At 41.2% G+C, this 22,318-nt stretch overlaps 2 protein-coding genes across 3 annotated transcripts; one reads left to right on the plus strand and one right to left on the minus strand.

Annotated features, from left to right (window-relative positions):
• Nucleotides 1-451: 451 nt before the first annotated feature.
• LOC111153693 (prostate and testis expressed 3) lies at nt 452-2,600 on the minus strand. Its single transcript, XM_022512845.1, has 3 exons — nt 2,552-2,600; nt 1,089-1,211; nt 452-576 (listed from the first exon to the last, which is right to left on the minus strand). The coding sequence occupies exons 1-3, from the start codon at nt 2,598-2,600 to the stop codon at nt 452-454; spliced, it is 297 nt and encodes a 98-aa protein (XP_022368553.1).
• A 5,538-nt stretch (nt 2,601-8,138) lies between these two features.
• Nucleotides 8,139-21,934, plus strand: LOC111153956 (prostate and testis expressed 2). Of its 2 annotated transcripts, none has more exons than XM_022513305.1 (4): nt 8,139-8,234; nt 20,145-20,168; nt 20,789-20,917; nt 21,237-21,934. In XM_022513305.1, exons 1-4 carry the CDS (start codon nt 8,153-8,155, stop codon nt 21,371-21,373), a joined length of 372 nt encoding a protein of 123 aa, XP_022369013.1. In that variant the 5' UTR covers nt 8,139-8,152; the 3' UTR covers nt 21,374-21,934. The 2 variants fall into 2 exon arrangements, with proteins under 2 accessions (XP_022369013.1, XP_022369014.1); XM_022513306.1 differs by lacking the exon at nt 8,139-8,234 and adding an exon at nt 19,953-20,004.
• Nucleotides 21,935-22,318: the final 384 nt, after the last annotated feature.

Consider the following 22,318-nt stretch of genomic DNA (forward strand, 5'->3'; position numbering starts at 1 on the left):
AATAATGTGTCCATAGAGGAAAATCTCAGCTGTCCACCATCCATTTTGCCACTATTTCTGCTTAATTATAGTAAGCAACAAATGGGAATTTTAGATCCAAATATTTGTGAACTTTCAGCTGAAGTGTTTCTAGTCTGCCTCAACTAATTTAAGCTAATCATAAGGTTTGGGAACAGTCATGTTTTAAATTCTGCTATACGGAGACTCTTGGGACAGGCTTCTTGGAGTATGGTAATGCCATTCCCTGTCATGGGAGAAATCTGTTGTTCTGGATCATTATCCTCTGACTAAGGTAGAAACCAAGCTGGAAGCATCAGGAAAGATGACACTGAAGGGAAGAGACCTGCAGTACATCGAGGATGGATAAGGCAGGAAAGCAAGGGCGCACGGAGCATGAAAGGGGAGAAATGTTGACATCATTCTAAAGTGAGACCTCTGGAGGGTGAATATTTTAGATTTTGAGGTTACAAAAATTTTGCTTGCAACACTTATGAATGTAAGTCCGATTGTTGAAATCAAAGGTCAAGTCTCTGCAGAATTTCTGACACACCATATATGATAACTGCAGAATGTTATCTGTAATAAGAAAGAACATAGAAAATAATGCAGTGATCTAAGTTCTGTAAAAACAGGTCAAACCTGGCACTAGTCCTGTCTGAAAATTTAATTAGGCATCAGGGTAGGTTAAGGGATGGCTTCACAGCTTCTACATACCGAAAGAACAGAGGCAGGAAGACATAGAAATCACTGGCCCCCTTCCTGGTTGTTTGCCTGAGGTCCCTAACAACCATCAATTCTCTGTAGCTGCTTCATTCCTATTCCTGGTAGAAGATTAGCAACTAGTGCTTTAGTATCTTCAGAGTTCAGATCTGTTAGGTTAGTTTTACTGGGAACAAAGAACCCCCCCTCTTCTTCCTCCTATCTCATCTTCCCCCATCCACTTCTGTCTGCATGCACAGCGACTTGAGCTCAGGGGCATTCTTCTCTTCGGTTCCTCTCCTGGATTAGCCTGAGTTGAGATAGGAAATTGCTGACTCTCCTAAGAATGTCCAAGAATCTCACAGTACCTCCCCGACCCCCTAACTCACCCTGGAAGATCGTTAAAGTCATGCATGACTCATGCTTCTGAGCAACACAGAAACCAAAGCCTCTTCTACAGCGATCTGTCCGTGTGCGAAGGTGGCACGTCATGCACTTCAGTGCTGTCGCTGCTGGAGAGTGGAGAGCTGCTGTGAGTGAGACCAGAGGAACTTGGGAAGGACATGGAATTATCTAGACCGGATTGTGGGAGCTGGGGGTGGGGCACAGGGGGTGGATGAAGAGCTGGTGGTGGGGAAAAGAGCATGTAGTAAAGAGTTGGGAGCTCTTACCAACTTCATATCCAAGAGAAATGCCATTGTGAGAAGAAAAGGATTCTTCTGGTCCCTATTTCAGCCCTTCTAACTGAGGTAACTTAGAGCAATGATTTTGCCTCCATGGCGTTGTTTTTTTCCAACTTTAAAATGGTTCTATTAATGATGGCATAGCCTACCTGACAGCACTGTAGGCAGACAGGAGTATAATAATGAGGGTGAGTGCTTTAAAATATTTTACCCAAATTAAGGAAGGCACAGATCGCATGGAGCACTGGGTGTTATACGCAAACAATGAATCTTGGAACACTACATCAAAAACTAATGATGACTAACATAACACAATAAAAATAAAGAAATAAAATATAAAATAAAATATTTTACCCAAGCTAGCATTGCTAACATTTGCTGCTTAGATATTGTTAGGGAATATACTCCGTAATCTTCAAACTGAATCTATGTAAAGTCCTCATGAATTATGACTAGTTAGTGACATGGTATGGTGGGGTGAGCTAATTGAAATACAGGTTAATAAAAGAAACAAGCAAAAAGCCCAAATGCAAAAGGAAAGTAGCCTTTATTGAGCATCTCATTTGGGCCATGTTCTCTCACTTTGTATCTGATTTAATCATTACAAAAGCTTTGTAAGTATTTCCCCATTTCTCAGATAAGCAATCAAAGGTACAGAGAATTTAAGACAGCAGCTGAAGCATTTAAAAAAAAATTCTGATTCTAGAGCATCCAGTATTTCCTTTCCTATAATCATTTGTTTTCATATAAAGTCCCTGATAAGGGTATCAAAAGCCACTGGCACTAAAACAAACTACAAAATTATCCATTACACACCGACCAGCTCTGTCAGCAAATGGGATACAGATTTATGAATGAAAGGATATCCTCAGGAAAATCTTGCTAGGATTTTGAATTATGGGGAGTGATAGAGACAGAATGGAGAAAGGGGCAGCCACAGAGGCTGGTGAGGAAGGTGCGCACAGAGCCCCTGGTGAGGAAGGACAGAATGTTGAGAAGGTCAGAAAAGGTGGCCTGTAAGACAGAAGGAGCATTCTGAAGAATGGCTTTTCCTCCCTTATAAATACGGTCAAATCTCAGCCCTCCATGGGTACCTACAGTACATGGAGATTTTCCAGGGCCTCCCTGTAGCCTGTCTCTGGAGTCCACTTCTCAGGTCTGTGACTCACCTACAAGGAAGCAGAAAAGGAAGAAAACCATCAAGAAGTGTTTGTCCATCCTGAGCCAGAAGTCCCTTGCAAAGGAAGAAGCCAGGAACCACAAGAACGGCTCTTCAGGCTAGAGGGACAAAACCTGCACGATAGGGCAAGGATTATTCATGCCCAAAGGCAACCAATCAACCAAGGCTTCCTCTGGAAGCTCAAGTTTATTTTCTCTGTACCCCATAGCAAGTATAATGATAATTAGTAAATGTGGGGGTTTACAGCAAGCTAACTTTTTTTTCTGGCTTATAAGTTGACTTTTTTTTTTTTTTAAAGATTTTATTTATTTGACACAGAGAGAGAGAGAGAGATCACAAGTAGGGAGAGAGAGAGAGGGAAGCAGGCTCTCTGTTGAGCAGGCAGCCTGATGCAGGGCTTGATCCCAGGACCCTAAGATCATGATCTGAGCCGAAGGCAGAGGCTTAACCCACTGAGCCACCCAGGCGCCCCTAAGTTAACTTTTTTTTTAATAAAATCTTTCTCCTAGTAATTATAGTTATGATGTTATCATTCTTATCCTAATTTTACAGAGGAGAAAACAGGCTTGGTGAGATCTGACATCTTACCCATGATTACATAGTGAGTGGAGGCCGCACTTGACACCACCTTGATTCAATACCTCTTGGAGATTTTTCTTTTAAGATTTTATTTATTTATTTGAGAGAGAGAGAGAGAGAGAGACCACAGAGAGAAAGGAAGAGGGAGAAGAAGACTTACTGCTGAGCAGGGAGCCTGATGTGGGGCTCGATCCCAGGAACCCAGCATCATGACACTTGAGCCCAAGGCAGATGCTTAACTGACTAAGCCCCCCAGGCACCCTGCCTCTTGGAGATTTGTTCATACATTCAGCAAACATTTACTGGGAACTGTTGTGTGCCAGGCACAGTCCCATGTGTGAAAGTAGAACAATGTATAAGTCAGGAAAGTTCATGTAGCTCCTTACCCTTTGGGGGAGAAACAGCAGAGTGAAAGGGATAAAAAGGTGTATAATCTATGATCAAGCTGGGCCTTCAACCTAGAACTTCTGATTCTCAGCCCAGGACCCCTTCACCTTAGCAGAAATCTGTTCTCCGCAGCCAGAAACTGTATATTCTGTAGGACTATGAAGTCCCCCTTAGGATTATCACACAACACGATCTTTACCAAGTTGTGAACCAGCTGGTTTTTCTATGATTTAGTTATGACTCTAAGAAAGTTAACTCAGTTAAGGTTCACCACAGGTAAAGCGGTGGGAAACCATAGCCAGTCTTGGCATTCTCGGGTTCCTAAACCTGCCTGTGAGCTGGTAGCACCTTGGCTAGAAATATTAGGAATCTTCCATACAGAGCTAATTTAATGGCATGTTCTTTCTTGTAGGAACAATCTGTTCATTAAAACATATCAAGGGGCACCTGGGTGGCTCAGTCATTAAGCATCTGCCTTCGGCTCAGGTCATGATCCCAGGGTCCTGGGATCAAGCCCTGCATCGGGCTCCCTGCTCAGCAGGAAGCCTGCTTCTCCATCTCCCTCTCCCATTGCTTCTGTCGACTCTCCCGCTGTGCCTCTCTCTGTCAAATAAATAAAATCTTTAAAAAAAAAATCAAGTCTGATATTTTTAGACATCAGGTGAAGACTGGATGACATAGGACTTAGTACAAATGGCACAGAATTTATAGTGTTCTTTTTCTATGACCACTCAATATGATGGAGCCCATCTTTGCCTAAGAAGAGGGCCAAACGCCTTAGACAGGGAATTGGTTCCATAGAGAGCATCTTAGAAACCGGATGGCATTTTTCAGGACTTTCCAAAGGCTTATCAAGAAGGCAAAACCCTGAGCCTTTGGTGCTTGGGTTTACAAGGCTATCAGAGCATTTTATTTGCCACCCATTTCCTCTGCTTTATCTATTTAAAGAGAATGACTCTAACATCATAGCCAAGGAAGCAAGGAAGTACATTCTAGGTTAAGCTGCAGTTGATTTTCAGTGTCTACTCTTCTTCCTTGGCAGATGCTTTCTGAAAGGCCCCCTGAGTTTTGAATCTCTTTTCTACTAGATTCTTTCCAGTTAGAATTGTGAAATTTTGCAATTCTGCCCAAACACTGGGATCCTCCTCATCTTCTCCCAGTACCTCATCTGTCAGATTTTCTCTTGAAAACAATTTCTTTCTTCATTTAGCATGACATAGGGAAGAATAACTATTAGAACCCACTAGGAGCAGTGTGGTACAATGGACAGAGGATTTCCCTAGGAGTCTGGAGACCTTTGGTGGATTACTGTGTAATTCATGGCATCTTTAGCGAGCCATTTATCTGTGATGTTAGACTTCAACCATTCTTATGGTCCCACAACTTCAACATTCTAAGGTTTCATAATGTGAATAATGAGGATGGGTACTAAGTTCTGTTCTCCTGACCTAGCAGTTTGCTTGGCACATCATGATGTGCTGAACCATGACGGCTCAACGAAGGAGGGAATGGATGAAGGATAAACCTCACATGATACCACTCTCCACTCTCCCACTGATACAGAGTCCCAAATTAAGGCACTCTGTGACAAGACAGCCACCTGCTCAGCATAGATGCCATTTGCCCTGCTCTGAGGAGGAGAAAGCAGAACATTGTGTCCTCATATTCATGGTCTCTCTTGGCTTCAGGGTGGGTAACTGAGATCTTGATGATACCACAGATGAGCAACCTCTTAACTTGTGCTTCTAAATTCCGCCCTTTTTTTTGGGGACATGGACCTTGGCACAGAGTCAGAAGCTGGCTACTTTGTTCCTGGGCTCCCAAGCAGTGGCTTTCCAGAGTGTGTATGGAGACTAGAGTGTGAGATAATGATTGTTTCAAAAATCTGGTGGAGAGGAGCCTGTTTGCGGGTCCCAGGGAAATCACCCTCACATATCCAATTGCTGGTGGGAAAAGAGGTAAAGGAAAGAAGAACAACACCAACATTTATCGAGTGCTTTCTATGTGCTATACACGAGGCTAGCCACTTCTACTTAGATCATTTCATGGAGCCCTCACAACACCCTGGTGGTACAGGGTCTATCAAGAAGCCCAGATGTGGTTCGAGTATAGATCAATGTCACTAAAATTCTGACTTCATTCACAATATTGCTGATAATCTAATGCTTTAGATGAAAAGTCCCAATGCTTAATGAAAAGTTTCAAAAAAAAAAACCCTTTCAGAACAGTTTATGGACTGATCTTATACATGTGAGTAAGAGATTTTTGTTAGTACCTTACCTTCATTCCTGAACAAAATTTATTAATATGGGGTCTAGTGTCCTCTTAGTTTCATGGGTTCTATGAACCTTGATAGAAAATTTTAATATTTTTCATTAACCTCTTGTCAGGGAGCAAGAATTTCTGTCCCTTTCAAGGTCCTTTTGGCCCAACTAAGAATCAAACTGACATGAAACATATAAACAGGAGAAAAATCAAATTTAATAGCATACATATGGGGAATACACTCAGACATGGAAATCCCAAAGACAAGCAGGCAAAATGAGGTATATATGTCCACCCAAACTAAGGAGAAGAGGGTAGGGGTCTGGGACTTCAGAGGAAAGGAATGCAATTTACTGGAACATAAAAAATAAAGAGTAAATATTTGGTAAACAGAGGTTTGCTGGGCTACTCAGAAACAGTGGGATATAGAGGGCTAGGTTCCTCCCCATCTACCATACCTAGTTCTTATCATACTGTAATTTTATCTACACTGATAGCTCTCTTCCTAGAGCAGGTCCTGCATCTAAATTTTTTTAGGCAGTTGAGGGGTAGGTAAAGAACTTTTCCTGAATCTGCTGGCTTGTAATTTATTGCTTTTCTAAATTTAGATTTTATTTATTTCTTTGAGAGAGAGCAGAATTGGGGGGAGGAGCAGAAGGAGAAGCATAAGCAGACTCCCCACCGAGCAGGGAGCCTGAGACAGGGCTCGATGGTCCCAGAACCCTGAGATCATAAACTGAGCCAAAGGCAGAAGTTAACTGAGCCACCCAGGAGCCACTGATGGATTGCTTTTTGACTCAAAATAATCTTCATGCCAAAGTATCCCATCTTGGGGTGGCCTGCTCTTGGCTCCTACAGTCTAAAGGAGAATTATCATTTCCTTCCATATTTAATGTTGGCAACAAACTGCAAAATGTTAGCAGTACCCAAGGCTATTACTAATAGAAGTGAAAGAACAGCAATTAGTTGTTTTCATTTGCATTTTTGAACTTACTAGAACACAAAGGCCACAGTGGTGTGTGTGTGTGTGTGTGTGTGTGTGTGTGTAAATATTCTCATGAATGCAAGTGTGAAGCCAGACAAAATGAAAGTGCATCTTACTTCTGTCTGTCCAGAAAATTAGGATTTTCTCCCAATAAGAAAGCTCAGTTTGAAAAACTTAGCACGGGGGTGCCTGGGTGGCTCAGTGGGTTAAGCCTCTGCCTTCGACTCAGGTCATGATCTCAGGGTCCTGGGATCGAGCCCCACATCGGGCTCCCTGCTCGGCAGGGAGCCTGCTTCCCCCCTCTCTCTCTGCCTGTCTCTCTCCCTACTTGTGATCTCTCTGTCAAATAAATAAAATCTTTTAAAAAAGAAAAGAAAAGAAAAAGTTAGCATGTTTCTGGGGCACATGGGTGTCTCAGTAGGTTGGGCATCTGCCTTTGGCTGGGGTCATTATCTCGGGGTCCTGGGTTCAAACCCTGCATCGGGCTCCCTGACCAGTGGAGAGTCTGCTTTTCCCTCTCCCTCTGCCCCCTACCCCCATGCCTACTCTCTCTTTCCCCAATGAGTAAATAAAAAAATCTTAAAAAAAAAAAAAGAATTGGCACATTTCTAAATGGAGCTATGCCATTTTACAAAACCGTTTGCTTGGGGCTTCCATACATTTTCTTACCAGCTTGTTGGATGAAAAGAAGCTCCACTTATATTGGATAAACTTTAGTGAACCATGTTGGCACTGATTTGTGGACTGCAACAAAGGAAAAAAAATCCATACCACATTTTCCTTCTCAAATAGGATACTTGATATTTCTTTAAAAATTTGAAGCAGTCATGTGAGGAATTGGCACATTTGCCATACTCCTTCATTTTACAATGGATGAAACTAAAGGAACCTTTTTCAGTGTTGCCAGTTTGCCTTTTCCTTTTGGTTTTGCTTGCCCTGTGCATGCTGAAGCTGTCAAAGAATTCTTACATCATGAGTCACTTTGGGAAACTGCAAAAATCAGTGACTTTTTGGCAATGGTAAAAAGGTGGTTTTATCATGCAGGACTTTTTTTTTTTTTAAAGATCTTATTTATTTATCTATTTGACAGAGATCATAAGTAGGCAGAGAGGCAGGCAGAGAGAGAGGGGGAAGCAGACTCCCTGCTGAACAGAGAGCCCAATGCGGGACTTAATCCAAGGACCCCGAGATCATGACCTGACCCGAAAGAAGAGGCTTAATCCACTGAGCCACCCAGGCGCCCCATCATGCAGAACTTTGAAACAAAAGCTTCTCTTCCCTTCTCACAGATGGAACTCCTACAATGCTTGGTGACCATTTGGTTTTCCTACTTCTTTGAGAAGTGAATCTCCTCACTCGATTTTTAGGACAGACATGCACAACAGACAACAGACTATTCAAACAACTCTGAAAGAAATTCTGTCATCAGCCGAAAGAGTCATCAACTTTATCCAAAGTAAGTTTCTAAATCATCACATTTTAAAAATATTTTTGTGGAGGGGCGTCTGGGTGGCTCAGTGGGTTAGGCCTCTGCCTTTGGCTCAGGTCATGATCTCAGGGTCCTGGGATTGAGCCCAGCATTGGGCTCTCTGTCTGCCAAATAAACAAATAAAATCTTTTAAAAAATAAAAAATACTTTTTTGGAAAATAAGAAAATCTCCTCTATCACACAGAAGTTCTCTGGCTTTTGACAGGGCAAACTTTAGTACCGATTTTGATAAATAACTTTTATTTATTTGTTTATTTTTTCAAGAAAAAGCAAACCTACCCTGGAACATTTTGAAAAAGAGGGCTTTATTCATGGCGTGGCTCATTCCAAAGATACTTAACCATCTGAATGTGATATATGTTTGCATGTAAGGTCCTGAACTTATTGCTAAGGAGCTACTGAAAAAAATCAAAGCTTTCTTGGCTAAACTGCCAATATAAATGAAGAAGGTAGAGGCCAGTATCCTTGCAAATGTATGTTTTTCCCTCAACTTTATTCAGATATAATTAACATTAGCTTGGGATAACTTTAAGGTCTATACTATGTTGATTTGATACACTTAGATATTGCAATAGGATACAACCCAATGGTGGTAGTTAGCTAACTAGTATGGTGGCCTTAGCTAATGACTCTATTGTGTCACACATCATCGCCATCTCTTTTTAGTGGTGAGGACATTTAACATCTACTCCCTTAGCCACTTTCAAGTAATGTAATCACAATGCTGTGCGTTACATTGCTAGAACTTGCTCATCTTCTAACTGTAAGTTTGTGCTCTTTGACCAATATCTCCCCTTTTTTCCCCTTGAAAATGTTCAAGTGCTGTGGGAAAAGCTCTGCCAGATGGAATTGAAATACAAAATTCTGTGTCAATTTACTTGAAAGGAGAAATCCATGATCATCTGGAAATACCCCAGAAATCTTTTGAAAGTCATTTCTATCTTCATGACATTAATGTTGAGTCCAGAAATCACACTATTTCATATTTAAAAAAATTTTTTTTAATTTTATGTTATGTAGGCTCTACCCAATGTGGGACTGGAACTCATAACTCCAAGATTAAGTGTCGCATGCTCCACCAGTTGAGCCAGCCTGGTGCCCCCACGATGTTCTATGCTTTCTATATTTCTGGTATAAATCATATCTAAAATGTCACAGAAGTGCTAAAGATGGGTTCATTTGTCTGAGGACAAAACACTTCCCCTTCAATTTAAAAAAAAATTTTTTTTTTAGTTCAATTTTTTAAAAAAAATATTTTTAATTTGTAACATACCTGGAGTATAAAATGTCCATGGGACCCTCGATGATTTTAAAATACATTACGTTTTATTTTAAAATATTTTTCTTCGTAATAGCTTTATTATGGTATCATTGATATAAAAAAAAAAACTGCTCTTATTTAAAGTGTGCAGTTTGATAATATTTGGCATGTTCATGCCTGTGAAACCATCACCCAAATCAAGTCCGTGAACATATTCATCAGGTCTAGAGATTTCCATGTGACCCTTCATAGTTTCTTTTGTAATTCCTCTCTCCCATCTCCATCTCTCCTCCTAGCATCTGCAGGCAACCACTAAGCTGCTCTCTGGTACTTTTGGATCAGTTTGCATGTCCTAGAATTTTATAAATTGAGATCATACAGCAAGTGATTTTTTTTGGTTTGACTTCTTTCAGTCAGCATATTGTTTGAGTGATTTATCCACATTATTGAGTCAATGGTTTATCTCTTTATATTGCCTGGACATATTTATTCTATGGACATACCACAACTTGTTTATCCATTTGTTGACGGGCATTTGAATTGAATTCATTTAGTTCAAAATATTTTAAATTTCTCTTGAGACTTCTTCTTCGACCCATAAGGAAGTTAGAAGTATGTTATTGAATCGCCGAGTGTTTGGGGATTGTTTTTTCTAGCTATCTTTCTGTTACTGATTTCTAGTTTAATTTCATTGAGATCTGAGAGCATACACTGTATAGACTTGTATTCTTTTAAATATGTGTAGTGAGGTACTGTGGCCCAGAATATGTCTATTTGGTGAATGGTTCATGCAAGCTTGAGAAGAATGTGCATTCTGTCTGTTGGATAAGATATTCTGTAAATGTCAGTTAGATCTAAGTGTGGATTGGTGCTAGTCACTAAGCTGTGTCCTGAATTTCTGCCTACTGGATTGCCCATTAAGGATAAAGGGGTGCTGAAATCTACAATGATAATGGAGGATTCATCTATTTCCCCTTGCAGTTCTATCAGTTTTTGCTGTGTGATGCTCTGTAGCAAGGCACATGCACAGTAAGGATTGTTACGTCTTCCTGGAAAATTGATCCATTTAGACGTCTATAATGCCCCTTTATCTCTGTGATGATCACGGTGGCCACCATGAGAGCCGAGTTCTGGGATACCCTTTGTACAGCCCCCTTCTGCTGTGCTTTGAGCATCTCCAAGGCTGGGGGAATGCCGTGTGGGCGGCAGGGAAGAAGCGCTGAGAATTGTGGCCCATGGAGCAGCTGTCTCTTATTACTATCTCTTAAAATCCTGCATGGTGCTCTCTAATCTTCCTGAATATGTGGTTTGGTGTTTCTCATTAATTTTGGAAAATTCTCAGTCATTACTTGCAATATTTCTGCCATTCCTTTATCTCTTTCTTTTCCTCCAATATTCCCACTATGTATGTTATACCCTTTCTATTTGCCTCACAGTCTGGATTATTCTGTTCTATCTTTTTCATTTTTTTTTCTCTTTTTACATTTCAGTTTTGGAAGTTACTCTTGGCATATCTTCCAGTCTCACTGATTATTCCTTGGCTGTGTAGTGTTTCAGTAATTACAACAACAAAACAAAAGCCAGGTAGGCCTACATGAATGTGTGCTAAGGTCCTAGTATTACTGGTGAAGTGGGAAAGGTGATAATTGGCAGTTTTCTGTAATAAGTTAAAGATGTAAGCAGTAATATCAAGGTAACAATTTAGAGAAGAGTTTAAATAAAAAATATAGCTAATAAATAAGTACAATGAAATAATAAATATTTTTGAGAAATCCAAAAGAAGTCCAGGAAAAATGGGATGCCTGGGTGGCTCAGTTGGTTAAGCAGCTGCCTTCGGCTCAGGTCATGATCCCAGCGTCCTGGGATCGAGTCCCACATCAGGCTCCTTGCTCATCAGGGAGCCTGCTTCTCCCTTTGCCTCTGCCTGCCATTCTGTCTGCCTGTGCTTGCTCTCTCTCCCTCTCTCTCTCTCTCTGACAAATAAAAAAAATAAAAAAAATAAAGTCCAGGAAAAAATTTTAGAAGAATCTAAAACAGTTCAAATAGGGGGGGAAAAAAGGTGCTAAGTAAAGTCTTCTATATATATCAGTAACTGAATTAAATACAAAAAGATTAGATATTCTAATTAATAGTCCAAGATTGTCAGATGGTATTTTCAAAAACCCAACCCTGTGCTACTTATGAGCTCTATCAAAAACAAGAAGATTGAGGAGGGCTGAAAGTAAAAGATTAAAAAAAGTCATACCATGGGGACGCCTGGGTGGCTCATTTGGTTGGACGACTGCCTTCGGCTCAGGTCATCATCCTGGAGTCCCAGGATCGGGTCCCACATCGGGCTCCCAGCTCCACGGGGAGTCTGCTTCTCTCTCTGACCTTCTCCTCGCTCATGCTCTCTCTCACGGTCTCTCTCTCAAATAAATAAATAAAATCTTAAAAAAAAAAAAGTCATACCATGAAAATCCTGACTCAGAAAAAGAAACCTGGCGTAGTTACACAAATATCCAAAAAATTTACTTTCAGGTGAGAAACCTTACTGGAGATGAAAGGAGACTTTTCATAATGAGAAGGAAGTTAACCTACCAGGAAGATATCATAATTTAAAGTATTTGTACACCTAACAACATGGCATCAGAATGTAGAAAACCAAAGAATGGCAGGAATAATAAGGGAGTTAGATATTATTTCTCATCTCATTATGAGGTATCTCATTAGGAGAGATTTTATTACATGTTTCTCACTAGCCAATAGAACAATCATATAAAAATCAGTAAGGATATAGGTTATCTTGGTGGTAAAACTTGAACCAGTTGATATATACAGAATAGTGCATCTAACAAAGGCAGAGTACATATTCTTTATAAGTACACATTGAATGTTTACCAAAATTGGATGATAAATCAAGATGTAAAAATTCAGAAAAGATTGAAATAATTCAGGATGTGTTCTTTGACCATTGTGGAATTAAGAAATGCATCAATTACAAAAATAAAACTAGAAAATTTCCCTCCTGTTTGGAACAAAAAGAACCTTTAAATTACTGGTGGATTAAAGAAGAAATTATAATGGAAACTAGAAATAATTTGAAGTGAGTGTTCATGAACGTGTGGCATTCATACTGTGGGAAGCAGCTAAAACAGGACTAAAAGGAAAGTTTATAGTCTTAAAATGGATATAGTAGTAAAGAAATAATATAGAACACTAACGATCTAAATATTTACCTCAAGGAGCTAGACAAAGGAGAGCATATCAAACCTGGCAAAAATGTAAGAAAAGAAAGAGAAGAGCGGAGGTAGATATTCAAAAGACAAAATTAACAAATTCTAAATGTGTTTCCTTGAAAACTGCATTCTTAATGAATAAAAATGAAGAGAAAACAAAACGTAAGCATATCACGAATAGAGGTGGGCAAAATGGATGAAGGGAAGTGGGAGGTGCATTCTTCCAGTCACAGAATGAATATAAGTCACAGGATCTAGTGCACAGCACAGGCTGGTCAATGGTATGGTAATAGCTGTATGGTGACAGGTGGTCACTGCTACACCCGTGGTGAACCTGGCTTTATGTATCAAAACCTGTCAAATCACTACCCTGTGCACCAGAAACTAATGCAACATTTGCATGTCAACTCTACTTCAACTAAAATAAATGAATAATCAATTTTAAAGCAAGATTTGTAAAAAGGCAAATGCAAAAAACTAAAAAAAGAGTAACGGAATAAAGAAGGTATACATCACTACCTTTCCAGCAGACATTGGAAAGAAAATAAAGAGGATAGTATAACAATCTATCTATAATGACAAGTTAAGCAATTTCACAAAACACAACATTTTTTTTAAAAATTGTGAAAACTGTCAAAAGAAGAAATATTATTACTGATGAAATTGGATCCATGATTATAACTCTGTTGCTAAGGAAATTGTAGTCCCCGATGTCTTTACCAGTGACTCCTCTCAAACATCAAGGGAAAAAAACCTAACAGTGTTATGGGTCCAAGATAACCTTGACATGATAAGAATGTTAGAAAATTTTTTCAGACTGATCTCTCAAACCCTGATGCAAAATTCCAAAACAAACATTACCAAACTTAATTCAATAATATGCAAAAAGAATAATCTACTTCGATCAGGTAGATTTACTTCAGGAATACAAGAGTTGTTTAACATTAGAGGAAGGAATCAATTTAATTGTCCACATTCGTAGAAGAAGAAAAACAAAACTATGATGATAAAATGGAATATCAATTTATAATAAAATTATCATCAGATAACAGTAGAAGAGAACTTTTAAATTAGATAAAGAGTATCTATAAAAATCCTCTTAATGGTGAATTATTATAGTAGTAGTCTTTCCAACAAACTGTGCTGGAACAACTAGATATCCATATGGCCAAAGATGTAACTTTTCCTTTACACTGTACAGAAATTAAACTAAATATAACTTCAGATGGATCTTAGACTGATGTACAAATTAAGATGATAAATCTACTAAAAGAAAACATTGGAGAAAATATTTGCAACATGCAGGTAGGCAAAGATTTCTATAACAGAACCTGGAAGCACAAATTACAGAAGAAAAAGATTATAAATTTAACTTCATCAAAATGTAAGTCTTCTGATTCTTAAAAATCACTACGAAGAAAATACAAAGGTCAGCCACAGTTGAGGAGAAAATATCTCCCATGTCTCCGGAATGTACCATTGCGTTTGATGAGTGAGGCCTTTGGGGCCCTGCCCACCTACCAAGTCATTGAGTCTGAGTTGACTCACTCCCCCATGTGAGTATCAGGCCAGCAAATACATCACGAGGCTCCCTTGGATGGGGCTTCAGTTTTCATGAGCCCTCTGGAGCAGGTCAGGAGCTGCTTTTCAGAAGGGCTAGAGCCGTGTCAAGGAGGTGACAAATCCAAATCTTCAAGGAGTATCTCCCCGTGGCTGTTGCTTCTTTGTTGCCAGAAGCTCCAACGGACAGTCATCACTCCCAGTGCCCGGAGCTCAAAGAGGCCATTAGTGTGGTGGGCTCAGAGGTGGAGAGTGGACCACCGCTAGCTGCAACAACTTCCAGCACAGCTGCCTTGTTTGGGCCCCACTGCAAGTTTTTCCCAAATCCTGCCATTTGAATTCAGGTGTTTTTTTTCCCCTATGGGAAAAAGACCATGTTGTTTAACACACACACACACATGCGTGCGCGCATGCGCGCACATGTCCGTGCACACGCGCCCTTGCAAGGAGATTTTGCTCTCTTCTCTCTGGTCAGGAGTGTGGTGCACGCAGGGAGGAAGAGAAGCTAGTCTGCAGGGGATGCTGGAGCAGTGGGAGGCTTTTCCCTCTTTGGCACCTTGTCTCGCTTTAGACCTGCCTCTCTCACTCCTACATAATTCCGAGTCTCTGGAGTCCTCTCCCTTTGTCCCCGTACATGCTAATATATTCATTACCTATTGCCCCATAGCCAAATTCCCAAACCTTAGGGGCTTAGAACAACAAAATGTATTATTTGAAGGTTTTCGGTTAGGAATCGGTGTGGCTTGGCGGGGTCCTTGGCTTCAGAGTCTTTCTCAGACATAATGAAGTGTTGGCCAGGCTGTAGTCATCTCCTGGCTCTACTTGGGGAGGACCCCCTTCCAAGCTCGCTCATGTGGTGGCTGACAGATTGAGCTCTTCACTGGCTGTTGGCTTCAGATGAGAACCACATACCTTGATTTTAGCCTGGTGAGACCCTGAGCAGAGAATCCCTCTGCATGTGCCCACACTTGTGACCTACAGAAACTGAGATCATAAATCTGTGCTTGTTTTAGCTGCTGGGAGTGGTAGTTTGTTATGCAGCAATAGAAAAGTAATACAAACGGCTGGGAGAAGGGGGGTTCCCTTACCTCCCCTTACTTGGGGTGAGAGCACCTGCTGCTGGACTCCAAGACATCTTCTCTTTCTTTTAACCGAATCCTGTGGGTGGCCTTGTCCTTCATCTTCCAGAAAGCCATGTCCCTGTCACGATCTCATCCTCATCTCCCAGGCTGTCAAGAACAGTGAAGGGTCTGGGATTTTACCCTACTTGCAAGCTAACAAGCTGGTTTGTTCTTGTTTTAGAGAAGCTGGGAGGAGAAACAAAACTCCTGGGTCAGAGACAAAGGACTTTTCCAGTTTTAGTCTGTGTGCCGATTCAAAAGCTTATAGTTTTATACTGTGATCATAAAAATGGGATTTTTGTAGGCTACATGTTTACTTTTTTTTTTTCTGCAGCTTTTTCCCCCTATTCTCCTGGGAGCAAGATGTTGAGACAAAGGACTTTATTCTCATGGTGAGAGCAGAAGCCAGAGCGCCATGTTGCTCGGGTCCCTGAGGCCCACAGGGCAGTCAGTATAGCAGAGGCCCAGGTAGATGCCCAGGTAAAAGCTGTGGGTTTTTGTCACAGCTGGGGAACACTGAGCTTGAGGAATCAACCGCTTATATGCTAAGTGGAAGCAAGCCTGCTCTTTGTCCTGGGGAAGATGTTACCTCAATCTTTAACATTTTTCTCTGTGAACACAACCTTGAGCAATGGCCTGAGAAAAGTATGGCCAAGGCCTTGTATCTTGGCATACCCAAAAGGAAGACACTGTGATGCTCAGGGCCCATGGTGCACCATCTCTACTAAACAAAGTTGAAGAATAGAAGCATAAATAATGAAATATTGACCTAAGAGAAGTAAAAAGTGCAAAAGGTAGATATTTTTAAATCTAAAAGAAATGAAGAGATTTATAGATTTGAAGAGGTTATAATTTGGGGGTTGCATGATGGCTCAGTGGTTAAGCATCTGCTTCCAGCTCAGGTCATGATCCTGGGATCCTGGGATCAAGCCCTGCATCGGGCTCCCTGCTCAGCGGGGAGCCTGCTTCTCGCTCTCCTACTCCCCCTGCTTGTGTTCCCTCTCTTGCTGTGTCAAATAAATAGATAAAATCTTAAAAAGAAAGAAAGAAAGAAAGAGCCTTGTTTTCAGCTCCTTACTATAAAGAAATCAATCTGATTAACCTGGCTGCTCTGTGAGAATCGCCTGAAGGATGCAAGAGTGGATGTTCCACAAATATTTTGGGGCTGTTTCCTACTTTCCAAGCCTCCAGATGCTGGGGTACAGTGGTAAAAGTCCTTGCTTTATTCTAGTCAAGGAATCAAAAAAGTGACCAAAGAGGTATGAAAGGCCAGGTAGTGAGAATCATTATTAAAAAGTAAAGCAAGGAAAAGGATGGAGAGGGATGTTGACATTTTCTAAAGATGTAACAGGACTAAGGGGCGCCTGGGTGGCTTGGTCGGTTAAGCATCTGCCTTTGGATCAGGTTATGATCTCAGAGTCCTGGGATCAAGCCCAGTGTGGCCAGTGGGCTCCCTGCTCAGTGGGGAGACTGCTTCTCCTCTTCCTTCTACTTCTCCCCTGGCTTGTGCACGTGCACGCTCTCTCTCTTTCTCTCTCTAAAGTAAATAAATAAAATCTCAAAAAAAAAAAAAAAAAAAGATTTACCAGGACTGAGGCGGTGACATTTGAGTGAGCAAGGGGAATGTGGTAGGAAATAAGAGGGAGAATGGGCTTTGCTCAGAATGGGGAAGACTTTCCAGGCCGTGGGAGGAGCTTTGGATTTTCTTCAAAGAGTGATGAAAAGTCACTGGAGGGTTTTGAGTAGGCGTGCGGCATCCAGGACCTGTAAAAGCGCTGTCTGACCCCCTTATAGAGAATTGACTATAATTGGGCAAGAATAGAAGCAGACAGGCAAAGAAAAGAAAATTGCCTTGGACCGGGTGAGAGATGAAGACAGATTGGATTAGAGTAGTGGCAGTGGGACAGAGAAAAATAAACCCATGTGAGAAGTTAGTAAGTAGAATGGATAAGACTTCCTGTTAGATTCTCTTTGAGGCTGAGGCACAGGGATCTATAAGAAATTCTTCCCAGGTTTATTGAACCCCCTAAACACTGAAATAGGAGCAGATGTAGTGAACCAGAAGGATTATGATTTCATTTTGAGGCAGCCTGAAATTATGGTACTTGAGCCTTCCGAAGTGGAAGGAGATTTGTAGACGGGAGTCTGGAAGTCAGAGTAGGGGTCTGAGACAGACTTGTAAAACTGCATGTCATCAGCATACGGAGCATACCCTAAGCTGTAAGAATGGACCCAATTCTCACCCAGTCCAGTGAGTCAGTACTCAGCTTGTTCCTAGCTGCTCACTTGTGCAAGGCAAATTAGAGCTAGTTCTGAATCTGACTTTCTATCTTCAAGGTCCATTCTAGAAGAGTTGGTTACTAACTTCCCATCTTTTTGAATACCCAAAGCCAAATGTCCATCTTATTGAAAGTGGACTGGATGCTCCTGGTACCCCCCCCTCACAGCCAGGCTCTTGCCCCTCAAATGCCAGAACCACAGCTAGCCACTACCCTATGCCTTGCCTAACCAGATGTCCTTCTTCTATATGACACATCTAGCCACTACCCTATGCCTTGCCTAACCAGATGTCCTTCTTCTATATGACTCCTGATGATGGAAGTTTCTGACGCCCACCCTAGCGAAAGGGCCCATGGAACTGTAAGCACTGCACAGAGAGTTAGTGCTTGATAGTTTCCAGGGCCTTAACAAATATGAGCTTCTTTTTTTTCACAAACTTGAATATAACCCTAATACTAATCCTATGAGAGACGACGGTTAGTCTCAACATCAGGAACTCACCCAAAGTCACAAAGTTGGCAAACAGCAGAGTCAGGATTCAAGCCCATATGTGTCACAAACTTAAGTTTGGGATTGAGGGAAGCGTCCTTTCCAGAATTCAGTATTGGTGCAGAGGAGCGCATACTTTCATAGGTTTCCCAACTCTGGGAAAAGAGCTCTTTTCACTGACATCTTGAACTTACACTGTAGTGAGCAAGAAATTTCATCCTACAAATGAGGAGTCTCAGCAGCAAGACCAGTGCAGTGTCCCCTTGAGCCCTTCTCTTCACCCACGTGCCATCATGTCCACCAAGCTGTGTCTCTGTGCTGGAGTCTCTGGCTCACTTGTGTTTCTGCAGCCACATGACCCACTCTCCTCACAGTGTGACAGCTGTTTGACATCTCTGTACTCTTGACATATCTGTTTCTTTGGGTGCCTGTCCCTACTTACTTTTTCCACCTAACACATTGCTAGCCCTCAAAGTCCTGCTCAACCCCCCTTCTTCTTGGAAAGCTTCGTCACATTTGAATGTCCTTCACCCTGATGTTCCTAGCCAACTGTGCTTGGTGTCCTTTTGATGTCTTTGACTAGACTTTAGCCTCTGTGAGGCCATTGAGTCGTGTCCTGGCTGCTTGACCTCTTCTCTTCCTGGGATACTGGCATTTGGTATATCCCTAGAAATTATTTATGAGAGTATCAGTCAGTTAATTGGTAATACCTGAGGGCAAACCTGACAAATTTCACCTTTTCCTCACCCTTTTCCTGAAGTTTCCCCTTCTTCCACCACGAAAGGGATACTCCAGTGCTCCCACCTCCACATCCAGACTACACCTGGAGTCTGAGCTTTGTTCCTGGTGTCTCAGTCTCCATTGGATAGAGACAAATCTGAAATTGTTCTGAGGAAGGTGACCAGGTTAGTGAAGAGAGATAAAAAGAACTAGATGTCCAAATCCTGTCTTGAAATACCTGAAAGGTTAAAATGTAGGAGAGAAATTTGATTCTACTTGCAAAGCACAAGGCTTAGAAATTATATACATGTATATTATAATATATATTAGAGTATGTATATTATATATATAATATATAAGAGTATATATTATAATATATATTAGAGTAATATATATTAGAGTATTAATATATATATTAGAGTATGGTACATATTATTTCTAGATTATAATATAGATTATTATGTTATATGTAATAATATGTAAAGTAACACAAATATAATAACATAACATATTATATGTTATATATATATATAACATATAACAATATTATGTGTTATATATCATAATATATTCTATATAATTCTATATTATATTTTAAATTATATAAATTGTACCATTGATCTTATCATTCAGGGGAATTTTTAAATAGATGCCTTGTGGGGACAGGGTGGCCTCCTGGGTAGCTCAGTTGGTTAAGCATCTGCCTTCGGCTCCAGTCATGATCTTGGGGTCCTCAAACCCAGACCTCATCAGGCTCTCTGCTCAGTGGTGAATCTGTTTCTCCCTCTCCCTCCACTCCTTCCCCTTGCTCATGCCCTCTCTCTCTCAAGTAAATGAATAAGTAATCTTAAAAAAAAAATAGATCCCTTTGGGGTAGTAAGACTTAAGTTGGTGGCTTAGTTCTGGGAACATTGAGTTACTGTCTGTCCCTGAAATTTTATGATTACGTGATTTGGATGAATAGTCCAAAGACAGATCACTGGTGGAGATCAACCACTGCTTTCCACAGGAAATTGTACATGACAAAAGTTCCAGGATGTTTGTTGTGTTTCTGCTGGGCATAGTCTTTCTGGTCTGCTCAAGTAAGGGTAAGTCCTGGAGGTAGAGGGAGAGCTGTTGTTGATTAAGAGATGGGCTGGGGAAGGGGAAATTTCCACAGCTGGCTCTTCGGGCTTTGGCAGATGTGTATGAGGTTATGACAAAGAAGGCTTTTCTTTTTTTTCCCCAGGTGAATTGGAGGAACATCTGAGAGGTACAACTATGACTAGTCTACAATCCTTTGTAAACAGGTCGTTTGTGACATGTTGAAGAGAAAAACCTCTCAAACTTCAGAGAGGGCTGTAATCCATTCTTACTCAATAATCTTAGGAGTTATATCTCGTCTTAGACTAATTTAGTCCATTTTTTAGAGTAAGGAAGCTGAAATCTCTTTGTTCATTTGACTGTATGAGATCATCAGGTTAAATAATGGGCCCATAGAGCCTGGGTGGCTCAGTGGGTTAAGCCTCTCCCTTCAGCTCAGGTCATGATCCCAGGGTCCTGGAATCGAGCCCCAAATAGGGCTCTCTGCTCAGCGGGGAGCCTGCCTCTCTGCCTACTTGTGATCTCTTTCTCACTGTCAAATAAATAAATAAAACCTTAAAAAAAATAAAGGGCCCATAGATAAATTTCTTGGGAACTCTGATCTTTTGAGATCATATGCAACAATTGATTCATGTCTGTATAAGTTATTGTTCACAAGATTATCGTAGGAGTCAATGGCCAAAGAAAGATTCGGAACCACCAGGCAATAGTAAGTTCCTATAGAGAAACCCACAGGCCTGGAGAATCTTCAGACTCCATCCTTTAAAGAGCTCTTTCTGTGTCTGGCAGAGATTACCAGCACATGCTATAAATGTGGAAAATACCATCTTGGGTTGTGCTATGACACCATGAAGACCTGCACCCTAAAGGACCAACAGTCCTGTGCTGTTGAGAATTTTTACTTCCTTACAAGAAAAGGTAACGTGGGGTAGAGAGTGGCCGAGAGATAACAACCTGTGCATGGGGGAGTGGGTGGCTGAAGACGGGGCAGTCCTGTAGAGGGGATGGCAAAAATGCATTATTCCCCAAGACAATATTGAGTAAAGGAAAGGTTGACGTCTCTTATCAGTTGGGGAAATACAGTCCATTCTCTGGTCAAGAATGAGTAGACTCAGCCTTGTAGCTCATTTGGGCTTAGCAAATGGCTCTTGAAGCTCTGAGGAGAGGTTATTCCTCGGAACAGGATAGGAGGAAGTGGAGTCATTACAATTGTGTTCTCTCTCTTTCATGTCCTCAGGGCGGAGTATGTACTATTATTCTAAACTGTCATGTATGACCAACTGCGAGGACATCAACTTTCTGAGTTTTGAAAAAAGGACACAGCTCATCTGTTGCAATCATAGTAACTATTGCAACCTCCCTGAGGGGGTCTAGCTCAGCAGCTTTCCTGGACTGGCTCATTCTTCAACTCACCATTCCCTTTATCTCTTCCCCCAAACCTGTACTTGGATCTCCTCTTTCAACCAAGGGTAGAGAGTGATAAAGCCAGTTGGTGAAAGTCATAAGGACAGAGAGGGGAGAGTAGTGAGTCTCATTAATGATGGAGGACTAGACTAGACTGACCTTTGCAAATCCCTGTTGCTCACATCTGGCAGTTTTGATTTCCTTATGATGGAAATAGAGTTGCCGCAAATAGGATTGGGTTTGGAACTGGTTATTATCTCCTGTATGGTAATGCAAAGAATTGGAAATCCTGAACTTGTGCTGAGAACTCTGTGACCATACTTTATGCTCATCTATATCCACTCTTCTGGTTGCAGTTGAGATTCTCTTAGGATTAGCCCTGGTATCTCCTGGTGCTCTCCTTTTACCCATGGGTTATGGAGATAAAAGAAGAAAACTCTGGCTTCCCAATTTGTTGGCAACATGAGCCATATCTTTCTTTAGTAGAGCTCTTGGAGGAGGGGAATCTCAGGCAGAAAGAAAACTGGACAGGCATAGGGATGAGGCATTAAGAGAAATTGTAGGGACCTTTCTGTTTGTGGAAACTAAGATTTTTTTATTAAATTTTTTTATTTTTTATTAACATATAATGTATTATTAGCCCCAGGGGTACAGGTCTGTGAATCGCCAGGTTTATACACTTCACAGCACTCACCATAGCACATACCCTCCCCAATGTCCATAACCCAACCACCCTCTCCTTACCTCCCTCCCCCAGCAACCCTCAGTTTGTTTTGTGAGATTAAGAGTCTCTTATGGGGGGCACCTGGGTGGCTCAGTGGGTTAAAGCCCCTGCCTTCGGCTCAGGTCATGATCCCAGGGTCCTGGGATTGAGCCCCGCATCGGGCTCTCTTCTCAGCAGGGAGCCTGCTTCCC

Source organism: Enhydra lutris, unplaced genomic scaffold (genome assembly GCF_002288905.1).
Source record: "Enhydra lutris kenyoni isolate GAN:26980312 unplaced genomic scaffold, ASM228890v2 scaffoldscaffold34, whole genome shotgun sequence".
Lineage (NCBI taxonomy): Eukaryota > Metazoa > Chordata > Mammalia > Carnivora > Mustelidae > Enhydra > Enhydra lutris.

Bases quoted from the DNA above. Each gene is read 5' to 3' on its own strand.
- LOC111153693 (XM_022512845.1), bottom strand. From the start codon at position 2,600: ATGGACAAACACTTCTTGATGGTTTTCTTCCTTTTCTGCTTCCTTGTA. The intron at 1,212-2,551 runs GTGAGTCACAGA...TCCACTCTCCAG, and splicing joins CCTTTTCTGCTTCCTTGTAG to CAGCGACAGCACTGAAGTGC. The intron at 577-1,088 runs GTGAGTTAGGGG...TTCTTATTACAG, and splicing joins GACTTTAACGATCTTCCAGG to ATAACATTCTGCAGTTATCA.
- LOC111153956 (XM_022513305.1), top strand. From the start codon at position 8,153: ATGCACAACAGACAACAGACTATTCAAACAACTCTGAAAGAAATTCTG. The intron at 20,169-20,788 runs GTACAACTATGA...TGTGTCTGGCAG, and splicing joins ATTGGAGGAACATCTGAGAG to AGATTACCAGCACATGCTAT. The intron at 20,918-21,236 runs GTAACGTGGGGT...TCATGTCCTCAG, and splicing joins TTACTTCCTTACAAGAAAAG to GGCGGAGTATGTACTATTAT.